The 15,726-nt window shown below is 41.5% G+C and overlaps 1 protein-coding gene across 1 annotated transcript in view; it reads right to left on the bottom strand.

Annotated features, from left to right (window-relative positions):
• Positions 1-4,211: 4,211 nt before the first annotated feature.
• shroom4 (shroom family member 4) overlaps positions 4,212-15,726 on the bottom strand; it is a 99,582-nt gene continuing 88,067 nt past the window's right edge. Inside the window, exons 6-12 of the mRNA XM_026162598.1 lie at positions 13,204-13,995; positions 11,016-11,672; positions 9,412-9,541; positions 9,210-9,311; positions 7,421-7,591; positions 7,152-7,294; positions 4,212-6,626 (exon numbers count right to left, since the gene is read on the bottom strand). Coding sequence (XP_026018383.1) covers positions 6,464-6,626; positions 7,152-7,294; positions 7,421-7,591; positions 9,210-9,311; positions 9,412-9,541; positions 11,016-11,672; positions 13,204-13,995 — 2,158 coding nt within the window. The 3' untranslated portion in view covers positions 4,212-6,463. The remainder of the gene's footprint in view (positions 6,627-7,151; positions 7,295-7,420; positions 7,592-9,209; positions 9,312-9,411; positions 9,542-11,015; positions 11,673-13,203; positions 13,996-15,726) is intronic.

The raw sequence follows: 15,726 nt of genomic DNA, 5'->3' as shown, positions 1-15,726 counted from the left end.
CAATGGCATAACCATGTTAAATAAAAGATGCCCAAGTGTGCACCAATGCACTCTAATGCATGCCTTTGAACTGTATGTTTTTAAGTGCATGAAGTGTACCTCTACCACTATAGCTGAAACCAGTCTGTATCCATAATTTGTGGATCTACTGATTTGTTTTAATGTGGCACCTTTTTTTCCCACAAACTGCAGACGGTGAAATCCTCTTTATTTGATAAAGTGCCCGTAAACTATTCTTGCTCATACTTACTTTGTTCCCCGGCTACTTCTTTACTATGTCAGTAAACCATTTGAACAAGAAAGGTATCGTAGATTTAAAGGCAAAAAACTGGAATGACTTTTATGCAACTGTACATATTAATTCCAACAAAGAGTGAAAATCCAAAAGCTGCAGCAATCCTTTGTATTAATGGTGTGTGTGTGTGTGTGTGTGTGTGTGTGTGTGTGTGCGCTCACAGAAGGAAGATCATGGCAGGAGCTTTTTTTGAATGCATTTCCAATCAGCTTCTTTTTTTTTTTTTTACAAGAAGTGTAGTTCATACATTGGAATAAATGTATTCTTTTCGATACTTTATAAACACGAAACTAAAGATTTTCAGTTCATGCACATTGTGAAACAAGAAACTAAATATTTGTGTCACAATGATTTCTATAAAAGCAGGTTGTTTATGGGGATCATGTGACAAATCTATTGTGGTCACAATTAATGATCAATGGTGATTGAAGAGGAAGCTTGAACCCTAACTCTGGACATTTTCATGACAAGTGACAGCGCAGACATCTGCTAACGAGAGAACATGTTTTTTGTTCACCCCAAATTTGACAGAACCCTCAGACATCCAGAGCTAACTAACTAACAATGTGGAGCAATCTCAGTGTATTTAGCAGCTTTTTTTCCCTAAACACAATCAGGTGACTGAGACAAATGCCTGTAGTCATCAACTTTGGTCAATGTGAACGTTGAAGGAGATTTGTTCCATAGACACCTTACACTAGTGTTTCCTACACTTAATCCAACACTGCTGTGTTCTATTTAAACCCAGATTCCTTTTATAGTTTGCAGTGAAATTTCTTAAACCATTGCTTAACGGGCCAGAAGTACAAGTCACTCTTTACTAACACATTGTAGAAAAGTTTACTGCCAGACAACAAAGCTAACAGTCTCACGCGCTCTTTAGATTTTTACCCTTTTTTCACCAGTATCACAACAGATGACTCCCAAAGTACGGCTCAATAAACAAACAAAGACTCTAAACTCAGAACAGAAAGAGACAGTTGGAAGATTAATGATTGGGTTTTTATGATGCGTGGTAAATGACACCGTCCTCTTCTTCTTCTCTGTGTTGTGTGTTCTTGTGTGTGTGTGTGTGTGTGTGTGTGTGTGTGCCTTAGAAGTCATATTATACATTAGCCATACTTACAAAAAACATTTTGAATTTCATTTAGAACTGAGATTCTAAGTTGTAAGCATTAATCTCATGCTCAGCCAGGAGTATGTTTCCCCACTTTCATAACGCTAAGGTGTCAAATCCGTGACCCCTAACAGATGGTTTGTTACACACAGGCGACAAGGGCGAGCCACCCTTAACTTACAAAGCCTCACACACTATAGATTTTTAAAGTTCTTGTGTACAATGCTACACAGTAAGAGACACCGTGTGCTCTGTGACATTATAGACTTCTACTTCTGCTTCCATTGGTTTGCATTTTAAACTCCCAACCTTTCAGGCTGTTATGAATGGCTCATATTTCTAACATTTTGTGATGTAAAAGCGAACCACACTTTTCTAGTCACCGACAAAATGGAAACTTTTAGTTTGAAGCCCTGCATTTCTCTGTACTTGGTAGGGATGGGTATTGATAGAGAAGATTTGAAAGAACAGTGAGATCTTAAGAGATCCAGCCTACGGCTGTATGTATGTATGTAGCGACTAGCAGGTGAGGTAGGACTTCATTTTGATGGGCACATCATCACCAGTGTTGGTCAAGTTACTTGAAAAAAGTAATTAGTAACTGATTACATCTTCAAAAAAGTAATCCAATTAATTTACTGATTACTTATTTTCAAAAGTAATTAGTTACTTAGTTACTTTTCAAAAATTGATTGGGGAGATTAAAATTAATAATATATTTTTATGTGTTTCAGCCACAACTCTACTAAAACCTCAGCCAATAATAGGTAGGCCAACCTTTGGACCTCCTAGTTGTCTGTATGATAGCCGCAGTACGTGCACCACATTTGCACACTATCAGAAAGTGCCCTGGTGGAGTGAGGAGCTGTAAAGAGAAGCAGTTTATATTCTAAAAATGTTTTAAACTTATAATCTTACAACACAAAATTAGTATTATTAAATTAGTAAAATTAGTATCTGCAGTAAAGATCTTTTCATACATTCTATACATTGTACTATAGGCAAAGTTGCCTCAATTTTTTATAATTTTTTTATTAATATTTTGCACATTTGTACATTTCATGGACTCTTCTATTTTGGAGTGTATTTTTTTATGTATCTGTATTATATTATAAAATACACATTAAAAGTGAATCTCTGTCCAAAAAATGCAGTCAGTTTACTTTTTATTCACTATGAGCATCATCCATTATTCTCCCGCAGTAATTAAGGTTAGGATATGTATTTTTTTTTTTATTCCAATCCATTCTTCTTTTGCAGCATTTAAATAACCTTGATCAGATTTGATGGTTTTGTTACAGACTTTCACAAATGTGGGGATTAAATTGTGTTAAAATGTACAAAACAGTGATTTCATGTTTTGTGAAAAGGACTCAGGCACAGAGAGACTGCAGTAGTACAGAGGGCTGGATTTAAATGCAAGTTCATCGGGAAAGTGAAGAAATGGGCAGAATCAGAAAAAGAGCAGAATCTAGATGCATTTCACTGATACGGACCTGAGTGCAGAATCTGTAAAATGACACCCATTTTTATTTTCACTCACTTTCCAGTGAATAGGACAAAAGACCTTAAACCACATGACCTTAGTAGTAGCAAATGCATAAAAATTTGGCTTTTATGAAAGCGCTGAATACAAATACAATTTTTTTCTGTTCAGGAATGCAAGTAATTAACTGCAATTGGACAAAATAATAACAACAACAACAATAATAATAATAATAATAATAATAATGTACTTTAGTTTGTTTGGTCTTTTTTATAAATGGTAATTTTCAGAATTCATTAATAACAATAATTATATTTTAACATTAAGAACATCATTTTAGTTAAATAGCTTGTGTATCTGGTGGATTAACCATTAAACCAATATAAAAAATAATTTTGGGAGTTACCAAAACATTAAACTGGGGCGGTTTTGCTCCTTAAACATACAACTCACGACACTGTACGTTAATATTGTATTTCCTGGCCTCTGCTCCATTCAGCAATTTAGACAGAGCATCAGTATTAATGACACAGAGATCATTTCCCTTCAGGAGAACTCCCCAGATCCCGCAGAGCTGCTGAATGACTCCCCCTCGTCATCAGTCAACCTCCATTTACCCCGAGCCGTATTTCGTCCAACCACATTTGAAGAATGGCATTTCAGCATCGGACAAGTTGATATAAAGAGAGCTTTTACCCATGAGGGCATAAATCACAGCAGGAGACCCAAAGCTGGTTTAAAATATCATTATTATTATTTATGGTACTTTTTCCTCAGATGAGTGTTTTTGCAGTTATAAAACAGGCCTTTTCAGTAATGCATGTTACAAAAAGAGACAAAAAATGGTTTGTATTAAATCAAAATGACAGATGGAAACATGAACAGAAGAATTATTCTCTTTCTCAGGTCCAATAAGCAACTTTCTGTCCCTCTCCTTTCAAATCAGTACATTTCCAGTCAATTTATAGAGCAGGGATACATTTAATATGTACAAAACATGGGAGTAACACAGTTTTAAGTTTAACTGGACATCTTAAGAAAATGAAATGATAATGGAATAAAATGTAGGTTTGTTCTTTGTTTCAGTTGATCAATAATTAAATGATCAAACAGATTGGACCAAAGCGTTTCAGAGCCGTTTCATTTCCCTTCTGCATCACTTTCCTTAGAAATCTTTGGAATGGGGTTTGCTCTTCTAGTTTTGAATTTGTATTTATTCAGACAGGCAGGTCTGGACTCCTTTCTGAGGTTTAGGCCAGCGGAAAAAGCTTGGAATTGGATTTCGGCAACAAATCCCAAATTACAAGACAGAAGTTGTTTTAAAGTTTAATGGAGGGTTGTAACAATAAACAATTAACTAGAAGTTCTTCTCTCTTTCAGGAAAGCTGAATTCTCTCCATTTTGTCAACAAAAACCACAAAATTCAGTTTTAAAACGGGCTGTATCTGCTCTCTAGATAAAATGTAGATGAGAAAACTGATACTACATATATCAATCTACTTCCAAGAGCGTGTTAGCTTAGCTTATCTTAGCAGAAAGACTTGAAACAAGGGAACACTGCATTTTGTTTGTTTAATGTGTACAAACTGCACTTTAAAGCTCAATATTTAACACATTGTATCTAGGTTGGTTATTTATGGTTTATTTTGTGTTTTTTGTGGTTAACCTAAAAGTTATAACAAAACCAAAACAAGCTAAAACAATTACGTTAAGTAGCTAGGTCTTTACACTTTTGTTCCAGTATCAATTGTGATACTTACCTTATGTTTTTATAATAATTGGTGTTTAACATTTACTTTATGACTCAGTGATTAGATTGGTTTTGTTTAATTTGAGCTGAACTTTAAAACAAGGCTAAAATAAACAACTTAAAACAATTAGCCGCTAAATCCTAAATACCAAGATGCTAGCTCCATTAGCATCAAGAGGTAGAGCTTTAAAACACTGCAGTTTTCACACTTTCAATCCTTTGTTTATGGATCAATAAACAAAATACAATGTGTTAATTATTTAATTTTGCTGGCAGAAAGAGTCGGGCTTGTCATCAATGCTAAACTAAGCTAACTGGCTGCTAGATGTAACCTTATATATACTGAAAGGGTTTGACAGGGTTTGAATCTTCTTATCAAAAATAGCCAAAATTTATACAACATTTGGGACTCGAATACAAATTTTAGGGCAAAAATGGTGGACTTAAAAACATTTTTAAAACTTTACAGTTGCTTGAACAAGCTTATTGGACAGAAAAAATGAAAAAGGATACACAAAGTTTAGTTTAACACAAACCAAACACTGGATTCATCCACTGCCAAAATATACAGTAAACTTCAACTCCTTCCGGTCTTCTTTCTCATCTTTTACAACCTATTCCAGTCATTTCAAATATCAAAACCGCTATATACATTATAAACACGCATCTTCTGTACATAACGGTCACTCCGTGGCAGAACAAGTCAGTGAAGTGTCAAACTCCACACAGTAACACATGTTTACAGCCACAGACATTACAGTAAAAAGAATATAAAGTGATATGACAATATGATGCTTAGATAAAACAGTATATGTGTTGCTGAAGGCTGTAGAAATGACATGTTTAGCTGTTAATAATCCTGCAAATGGCATTTCACAATATTGGCTTTAGTGTGGTTAAGTTAAGCACCAAAAAAATCCTTTAATTCTCTGAACCAGGAGATTTAAATACATTAAAAACAACAACAACAAAGTGAGCAGCGTCTTAGTGACACATTCAACAAGCAAAAATGTCTTTGGCAGCGTGGCGCGATACTGGTTAGAGGACAATAAATGTTACAGTACGTGGTTCATAACGTGAAGCAGAGGGTACAATATTTTCTCACGTGTTCGTTCGGTCCACGAGAAGCCGCTCACTATGAATCTTCACCAGCTGTTTCACTCACAGATCGCCCCCCATTTCCAACACTGAGCATGCTCTGTGCTCTCAGATCGCATATCCTGGAGATTAATTGTTGATATGTTTTGGTATATCTTTAGATTTATCCATCCACTGCAGTCTGTAGTTAATGATAATAACAGTCTTTTTTTCCCCCGTCTTTTTTCATTTTGACACCTTGGACTCGTGCCTCTCTCCTGGTCTCTGTTGTTGAGAGACCTCCATTACTTCTCACCTACTTAGAGCCTTGCAGGGTGCTGATTCAGCTGTTTGTGTTGGACCTGAATTCTCTGCGTACAGGTCTGCTAATCCTTAAAAAAGTAGTTCGAGGTGCTAAATGTGAAGCTACATGAAGACTTCAGAAATCTGTGAGGCAGTCAGTTTTAGACAAGGAGACGATTTCGCTATCTGCAGATGGAGCCAGCCCAGTTATTTCCAAGTTAATCAGCTCCTAGCAATGGTTTCATACTTGGTCTCAAAACAAGTGATGCAGTTTTCCTTCAAAATAAGAGCGGAGGTTCACGATGAAAATTGATCAGGATGGCATCCTTTTCTCAGACAGATGAAATCGTAATCACCAAATCTCCTTTTCTTCATATCCAAGTAAAGTCTACAAAAAAACCCTTCCTTCTTCTCCGCTTTCAAGCTTTGTTGTTCCTAATATTGTCCATATCCCATCGACATGCCCATGCCCATTCCCAGCCCCAGCCCCAGTCCCAGGCTCTCCCTCAGCCCCCTCAGCTGCTCTTCTCCCAGTCGGATCTTGTCCTCCAGCTGCCGCTGCTCCACCAGCAAGGCGGCCTTCATCTTCACAAAGTGGCTGCCGAAGGGAAAAACACAAAAAACCCACAGTGAATATTATTAAGATGTTTGGGGTAGAATGTTGAGCTTTGATACTTTGATTTATGGAGTTAACATGCTTTAGTGTCTGTCACATGCTGCCCTTCAACACAAGAAAATGTATTGAGCTCAGCTTATATTTAGTGAAGCAGTCAGATTCCCATGGTTTGCACGAGCTCAGGTGCATGCTCAGAGACAACCCCACTGAAAACCCAGGTCATAACACACATTATGCACATGACCCAGACTTTTTAGAGATATCTGGCTTCCTGGCTTCCCTTGGCGACCTGGATATGGTCTGGCGTGATACTTTAGACCATCTCCACTGGATTTTCAAAGGTCCAGAGAGAACTCACCAGATGCTGCAGGATCTGTGACACTTTCCAGTCTCTAGATGAACCCATTCCAGAGCTCCTGACTACACTCTTACAAAGAAAAGTGAGCTCTCACCAGAACTCTCCACCGGTGGGTTTGTTTATGTTGCCACACTGGGCATATATCCCACCTGTAGTCTCTGTGCTGCTCTGGAGAGAGGCAGCGGGCCAGCACGCGGCTCACAGCCTGCTCTCTGCGGTCTACGTGGTCCTTCAGGTCCTGAGCCTCGGACAGCTGCCTCATGAGCTGACGCTTTTTCTCCAGCAGGGGGAGCTGCAGTGCAGAGAGCGAGGGAGAGGGAGAATAGAGGTATTTTAAAAACAAAGCCCGATGCACTACAAGTCCACTCTGTCTACATCTGCTCTTGTCCTCGTTTCTCTCCACCCTCATCACCCTCACCCTCTCGTGGTGCTCCGTATCAGGGTCCAGTGTGTCCAGCGTGGTCTCCACCCTTAGCAGCCTCCCAGACAGCGACAGCAGCAAGCTCACCACCTTGTCCAGATCGCCGATGAACATGCGGAACTTGTCCACCTCGTTGGGCTTGCACACGGAGACCACCATGCTCTCCACCTGAGAGCAAACAGGAAGAGCAGATTTACTGTAAGTCAGTGACGTGATGGACAGAGCTGATGAAACACAGAGCTGATGCAGTGGATGTGAAACCTTACCCAGCATCAACACGCTTCTTCATTCTGCATCCATAAGATGCTATTAAAAAAAATAACTGCCACGAACTTTTCAAATAAACCTGTCTGGTTTTTGTAGCCTCCTATTGGTTAGAAAATCCAACACAATGTGCTAATTTAAGTGAAGAAAAAAACCTAGCAGGCTGAACACTATTAGCTTTAAAGGTCCCCACACTCTTACACTCATATTTGCACTGTTCATTCGTGTTTCTTAAACACTTCCTTAAATGTCTTCTCCTTTAGGGTTTGTCACAGTGGCTCATTTGCCTCCATCAAACCCTATCCTTACCATCCTCCTCTGTCACACCAACCACCTGCACGTCCTCCTTCACTATCCATAAACATTCTCTGTGGCCTTCCTCTTTTCTTAGTATTTAAACTCTACCTCCACTCCCTGCATGCTTACCTATCCACCTGCCTCCGTCTCATTCACACACATGGATTCTGTCTTGCTTCCACTGACTTTTATTCCCCTCCTCTCCAAAGCATACCTCCTCCACTCCAGGATCTCTCCCACCTGTTCACGACTCTCACTACTGATCACAGCGTCGTCTGCAAACATCACAGTCCACAGAGACTCCTGCTTGTCCTCATCAGTCAATAGAAAAAGGGGCTCAGAGCCGATCACTATTATAATCCCAGTCTGTGTGATCGTTGTGTTGGTGTTGTTCCTGGATCATCATAATATGTGTCCAGGATCAACACTGCATCTGACCAATCACACTGTTATGATGTCACAGAAAACAAAAATGCTGATGACGTACACTTAGGAGGAGAGGCTGTCCGGGTCAGGCTCAGGGCGGGGGTTAGGATGCAGTTGTGGTTAAGGATATAGTTTGGTTAACCTTAACCCCTATCACTACAATGTGATTGGTCACTTGCAATGGTGAACCTGGACCAGAATTAGTTTTTTTTTTGTTTTGTTTTTTTATCAGGAACGACACCAACATGAGGATATCAGATCGTGCATATCATCCCACCCCCACCTTGAACCCATCTGTCACTCCTATCGCACACCTCCTCGCTGTCCTCATACATGCACCACCCTCACATACTTCTCTGCCCCTCCTGACTTCCTCATGCAGGACCACAGCTCCTCTCGCTATCATATACTTCTCCATCAACACAAGAAAGCAAACATCACATCTGTAGTACTCTTGAAGCCAGTGAAGGCAAACTGCCGCTCGCTGATGAGCACCTCCCTTCTTAACCAAGCTTCAACAGCTCTTTCATCAGCTTCGTCTCTGTGCAGTTACTGCAGCGCTACACATCACACTTCTTCTTAGCACATTAGATCTCTTGTGTTTAACCACACAAGAGCGTTTAACCACTCTTGTGTGTTTAACCACACAAAACCATCTAAAACAAAGCAATAAACAGCTTTGCTTTAAAAAGAAAAAGGTACTTTTCTTTTAATCTGATTGAACAAGAAAAATACAACATGTTAATAAGTGTGTTGTTCTGTGCTGACATAATGACCAGGTGAATGAGTTCGTCCTTACCTCCTCTCCCAGCTGTGCATTGGCTCTGATGTCCTCCTGCAGTCCTCTCTGAGCCTCCCTCAGCACTCCCAGCTTCTTCCGGAGGCTCTCCATCAGCTGTTTCTACACAACAGAGGAAGAACTTAAAGCCCAATAACCAGGAGCGGTCCTCTCCCTTTATCTCCACCACACCCGTTCTTCAAACAGCAGTCGCATGAATTACCTTGTAGGTCAGCTCGTCATCCTTGTCGCGCTCTCTGTTATCTGTGAAGTCCTTCATCTGCGACAGGATCTGAGCCTTGGCCGTTGATGTGCTGTAATAGGACGAACAGCTGGAGCTAGCTCCTGACCGCCTGTGGAGAAGGCACCGGCAGGGGAGTTTATGTTATTCCCACAGTGATAAAAGACAAAAAGAGGTGCAAAACAGACAAAGCTGTAAAAACACGGAGATTACAGGTGCATGTAAAAGAAGTGCAATTAATTACGTGGGTTTAATGAGGCAAGACATTAACGAGCGGCATCTCGGCACAACTCGGCTCCAAAACTGTGAAACATGAAGCCAAATGAGAGGACAGTGAAGTTTGTTTTGTTTTTTCAACACTGTGTAATGCTTAGGGGAGTTCTTTTTCAACATAATGGGTTGAAATATTAAAAATAAATCCATGACTTAGAATTTCACAATTACTTTAACTACGTTTTTGGGTAACTTGACCCGCTTCCACCTATACGGCTTTGTCTGGACTACAGGTAAGCTAAAATAAAAGTTTTCAGTGTTAAGTCAAAGAACTTGTCAGGGTCCAATCCAGGCCTTTGGAAAGGATCGTACGATGTTGAAATTAAAGATATGAAGGGTACTGTGTCCGTTCACAGAGATAACAACCTGCTCCTAAACACATTCGTAACAAAAGGTGCTGTCTTTAATTATCAGTGGGAAGTATGTGGAGGCGAGTCACAAACGTCCGGTTTCTGGGAGTTTACATCAAGGAGGATCTGATCCCAGAAAGCACAGCAGAGACTTTACTTCCCGAGTGTCCTCAGGAGGAAGAACATCCCTCTGAGACTGTTGGTTTCCTACTTCAACTCTATAGATAGCATTTTAACATACTGCTTCCACGTGGGGTTTCCTTGTTGTGTGGTGGCACAGAAAAAGGTCCAGAGGGTTATCAGTGTTATCAAGGGTTAAAATGATTGGAAACTGTGAGGACCTACACAATTCAGACAGCCTAATATCATAATCAGATCATCACAGATCTCTCCCAGCCCGGTCACCTCCTGTTTAATCTGTGACCATCAGGTGGGGCAGAGCAATTAAAAGGGCAAACAGACTAAAAAAAATGTTTTTATGCTTTCCCCCTTTTTAAATCTGTTTTTAAATCTTATATAGTTTTATATGTTTTTTAGGACTGTTGGTGAGATTGCATTCAAAATTGCTGTACAGTGACAATAAAGACACTTCATTAAAAAAAGTGAAGACAAAAATGAAAAACAAATGTTTCTTTGTTGATTTTTCAGTTTTAAGATTTAAAAAAATGAACCCGTCTGCACTCTATGTGGTGCTAATTACCCACCATGCACCTGTGCCTGCGACTACGAACCATCTGTAAACCTAACAGAGAAGAACCAAGTCTTTTGGAAAGGTTGTGGGAAACAGAATGAGCTTAGTGATGAGAACAGTTAAGTCTTGTACAAATCAAATGGTCTGTGTAACACACACACACGCGCACACACACACACACACACACACACACACACACACACACACACACACGCACGCACGCACGCACGCACGCACGCACGCACGCACACACACACTCTCTTCTCTCATACCTATCCAGGCTGTCTGTGCTGTGCTCTACGGGTTGTGCTTCTCTCCAGCTCTCTGTGCCCGACTCGCCCTCACTGCTCTGGGGGAAGAGCTCCTCCAGGCTCAGCCCCTCTCTGCTGCTGCTCTCCCCACCCTCCAGCTCCTCCTCCAGGGAGCTGCTCTCCACCCTTGTCCTGCCTGACGGAGATGCCTCAGAATCCGGGAGCGTGTCGATGTCCGTCTCCAGGACCGTGACAGGGAGGGCGAAGCACGGGAGCTCGCTTGTGATGGGAATGTCCTCTCCCGGAAGCTCCTCCTCCTGGAAGTCATCGATGTCGGTCTCTAGGGGGACGTCCAGGTCAGCCTCCAGGCTGTGCTCCGGGCTCGGGCTGAGGGTCGTCTCTGATTCGGTTCCTGTTTCAAGGATCTTCTGCTGATCTTCCATCTGGAAGCCTCTGTCCACACGAAGTTGCTCGCAGTCGGTTCGACTGGCATATCTACCGGAAGCCTCGATGACACCTCCGTTTTCTAAAATAGGAGGGGTCGCCGTGTCGCTGTGAACCCTGGGGGCTGAAGCTCTCTCCCACTCTGCTCCAGGTCTCACGCTGGGCTGCTGTTTGTAAGGTTTGACTGTAATTTTGTTGTGGTCTGGGCTGCAGCTGACGTCCGTCGCAGATGAACTACAGAGAAACAAGAGAATTAAAATAATCTGACACATCAGTAAACCAAGCACAGGAATTAGGAGTCTATTAAAATCAGTGATGGGAATAACGGCGTTACAGTTGCACGGAAGTAGCTGTCTACGTAAGTAAACTGGGTGCTACAGCTTTAAGCAGCTGCGCGCTCCCGCGTTCAGCTATCACTTTCTGCTCGACAATCACTTTTTGGCACAACACCTGTAGCTCAGGGGACAAACAAGCGCATGAGTGCTGCTGTTTCACTGAGGAAGAATAAAGTAGTCGTGGTAAGCCAATCACATGACCACTTTAAGATGACAAAAGCAACAAGGTGATATATACCAGTTTTTAAATTGTGTTGAGAGGCCACGTAAAACCAGAGTCATGATAAACAATATACGCGGTGTTTTTTCCTCAATAGTTTCGTCACATTTACTGTCCAAGGACAGCGCAGCAAGCACTCTCTGCTTATGAGCAAAAAAAACAACAACAAAAACAGCCCGTTCGTTTTGTTGGACAAATGCACCATGTCGACCAATTAAAAAATGATATGGCAAAGTGACATTTGGTTGTTTAGGAAGAGGGGGAAGTTTTAGGAGTGATGGAGAGAGAGAGAGAGAGAGAGAGCGCAGAAAAAGAGTGGGAGAGCAGGTTTTGAGATGTTGAGAGATTTGTGACGTTTAGCGTGTTTGGAGTGTGTAGTTCATGTGCTGTCTTATGTAGTTAGTGTGTAGTGTTGTGGATAGTTTTGCATTGTGTGTCAGAACAATGAGGCGACTGCTGTCTCCAGGTAGAAACAGGAGTGATACACCTGCTGCTGTCAGACCTGCAGGTATCAGGCTGTGATGTTCTCCTTTATAGTGGACAGAAATATTTGGAGTGGCACAAAAAGTTTGTGGCATCTTATTGAATGCAGAACAGCTGATTGTTCTGTAAATAGTTTGAAATGGTTATTTAAAAAAGTGTTTGTTACAGTAAAAAATGTAAATTTCTACTTGGATTTTATGTTTTTTTGTCTGATTTTAGATCAATGGTGTCAATGCAGTATGTCAACATGAAAACATAACTGTACTTTCACACACGTGAGGTTGTGCTGAAAAGAATGAAACCAAACAAGGCAAAGTAAATAGTTTTTAAAGGTAAAATGTAGAGAGAAAATCAAAAGTAGTCAAAAATGACCAATTATACCCCGGACCCCAGAGGGTTAAAGATGTCTTTAAAGTAACGCAATAGTTACTTTTCGAATCTTGTAACTCAGTTAATTTTTTGAAGAAGTAACTAGTAACTATAATTAATTCCTTTTTCAAAGTAACTTGCCCAACACTGATTAAAATATTAACAGTGACTGATATTAGCCCATCAAATATTGATCTTTACTGGTTTTCTATGCCTGAGAACAGGAATCGATCATCTTCTTGTTTTGTTATGCAAAAGTTTTTTCTTCTCGTTTTTCTGACTTTTCTAAAACAAATAATTCAACATTTAATAAAAAAACAAAGTTATTTATAAACATCAGCATTTTCTCCAGTCTCACCTGCTCACACTGTTCTCCTTTGCTACTGAAGGAGGATGAGGCGGTGGAGGCGGCAGAGGTGATTCAGCCTCCCTTTCTCTATGGGGCGGAGCCACCGGCCTGAATCCCCTCCTGGAGAACATGGGGCTAGGTGGAGCAACGGTAATGAGGCGTTCCTGAAACTGAGGCTGATTCTGATTGGACGGGGCGATTGTGCGTTCCTGGGTTTGACTGCAGCTGCATCTCGGACACCCGCCCTCCACCACTTCCTGCCTCTCTGGAGGAAGACTGAAGGACCTCTGCCTGGAAGTGTCAGGTGGAGGGACGTAGGTGGACGAGTGGGCTGAATAGTGAGCCCCTGGAGAGTTGAAGGAGGCAGGGATGGAGTGAGGAGCAGCAGAAGCAGATGAGGAGGAGAACAGGGTGTGGTGAGACGCTCGCCGGCGGTGGAACTGCTCCCACTTTGGGGGTGGTGGTCTTGGAGGAGGGGGTGTCTTCTTCCTGTTTTGCCTGGAAACACTTGATGCATCTCCACGTCTCATGTTGCCTTCCTCCACCTCACTCAGGGTCTGGCTGGTTGCCATGGAAATTGAAGGGGACCAGCGCTGGCTGCTGTCGAAGCGGAGGTCGTTTTCGGACATGGCTCGACCTCTGAGATAAAGAGGAGCTGGTGGAGGTGCAAAAGCGTAGCCGTTGTGGTCATCGGTGCTGCTGTCTGTGTGTCTGAGGCCCCATCGAGGCTGCTGGAGGTGCTGCTGGTACTGACCGATGTTCTCTGGAGGTCTGGACTCCCGCCTCCAGCTTGGGTAGTCCCTTTTGTTGTGGAGAAAGTAGAGTGACACGAGAAAGGTTATTTTATAAATAAATAGAGAGTGAGCCAAGCTTATAGATAAAGGAAGAGCTCAGAAACATCGTGACACAAATTCCTTGTAACAGAGCTCAGCTGAGGATGAAAGGCTTAGTCAACACTAGCCTAGCTGTTTCTCACATTCACGCCACGTGAATTTTTGGCCTTTGCCTGTGATTTCTATATTTCTAACTTTGACAAAGCCTGAAATTTACAATTTAAAAACTTCTTCGGTTTCTTTTTGTCTAAATTTGAACAAAAACAGTTCAGTTCAAACGCCAAATGACTGCAAAAAACATTTATTATGACAATGTCCAAAGACTGCATGAACTGAGCATCAGAATGATGAAGAAAGGAGATTTAAGTGACTTTGAGTTTGGGATGATTGTTGCTGCTAGACGGGCTGGTCTGAGTATTTCGGGAACAGCTGATTTGTGTGGGATTTTCCCACACAACCATCTCTGTGGTGTACAGAGAATGGTCTAAAAAGAGAAGATGTCCAGTGGGTGGGTGAAGAAGAATGGCCAGATTGCTTCAAGCCGATAGGAAGGTAACAGCAACTCAAGTAACCACTCGTTACATCCAAGGTACGCAGAAGATGGGCTACAGCAGCAGTAGACCACACAGAGTGCCTCTGCTGTCAGCTAAGACCAGGAGACTGGGGCTACAATTCACACGACATTTAGATGGCATGCTGAGGTTTTTCTTTGTATCATTGGTTCAGGTGTCGGTGTAACAGTGTGTGGATACACGCTGGTCCCCTTAGTACCAACTGAGCATCATTTAAACCCCACAGAGTATTGTTGCGGACCGTGTCCATCCCTTAATGACCACAGTGTACCATCTTCTGATGGCTGCTTCTAGCAGGACACCAAATCATGTCTCAAAGCTCACATCATCTCAGCTGGTTTCTTGACCATGACAATGAGTTCACCACACTCAAGTGGCCTCCACAGTCACCAGATCTCAGTCTAACACAGCACCTTTGGGATCTGGTGGAACGGGAGATTCTCCTCATGGATGTGGAGCTGACAAATCTGCAGCAACTGTGAGATGCTGTCATACCAACATGGATCCAAATATCTGAGGAATGTTTCCAGCACCTAGTTCAATCTACACTATGATCAATTAAAGTAGCTGCAAAGGCGAAAGCTGTCCAACACTGTAATAGCAAGGTGTACTTAATAAAGTGTCTAGTGAACGTATATGTATGATTTGACACCAAGATCATGAAAATGGTCAATCTTGTTGACTACACCCTAAGTAATGATGTTTTCCTTTATCAAAGAAGCAAAAATAAAATGAAGTGCTTGCCAGTTATCGACTGCACTTATACAGACTGAAATCGTGAGCCTTGTGCTTGCTTTTATGCATGCTGGCAGGAGGTTCTTACAGTTGCACGTCACAAAACACATGCATCTTTGATCCTCTATTTAAAACTGAAATACAGGAGTTGCTGCTGAGAGAAAACGTGCTTCAAACCTTCAAACTGAACAGAAAAGGTGGTTTAGAGCAGGTTGGGTTGAAAATTTTGTTTTGAATTGGTTCCAAATGCCACGTTTTTCACTAATTCTTCTGATGACATTGTGCTCTATTTGTAAAGTGTGTATACTGTTAAAGTTTTGAAAATGCTTTTGGAAACAGTTTGTTTGCCCCCCAAAATTGAGTCTTCCTGTTAAAATAAACTGCTAAATAAA

This window comes from Astatotilapia calliptera, chromosome 3 (assembly GCF_900246225.1).
Source record: "Astatotilapia calliptera chromosome 3, fAstCal1.2, whole genome shotgun sequence".
NCBI classification, from domain to species: domain Eukaryota; kingdom Metazoa; phylum Chordata; class Actinopteri; order Cichliformes; family Cichlidae; genus Astatotilapia; species Astatotilapia calliptera.
The sequence above is the reverse complement of the archived record's forward strand: the minus strand, read 5'-3'. Positions and strand labels throughout refer to the sequence as shown.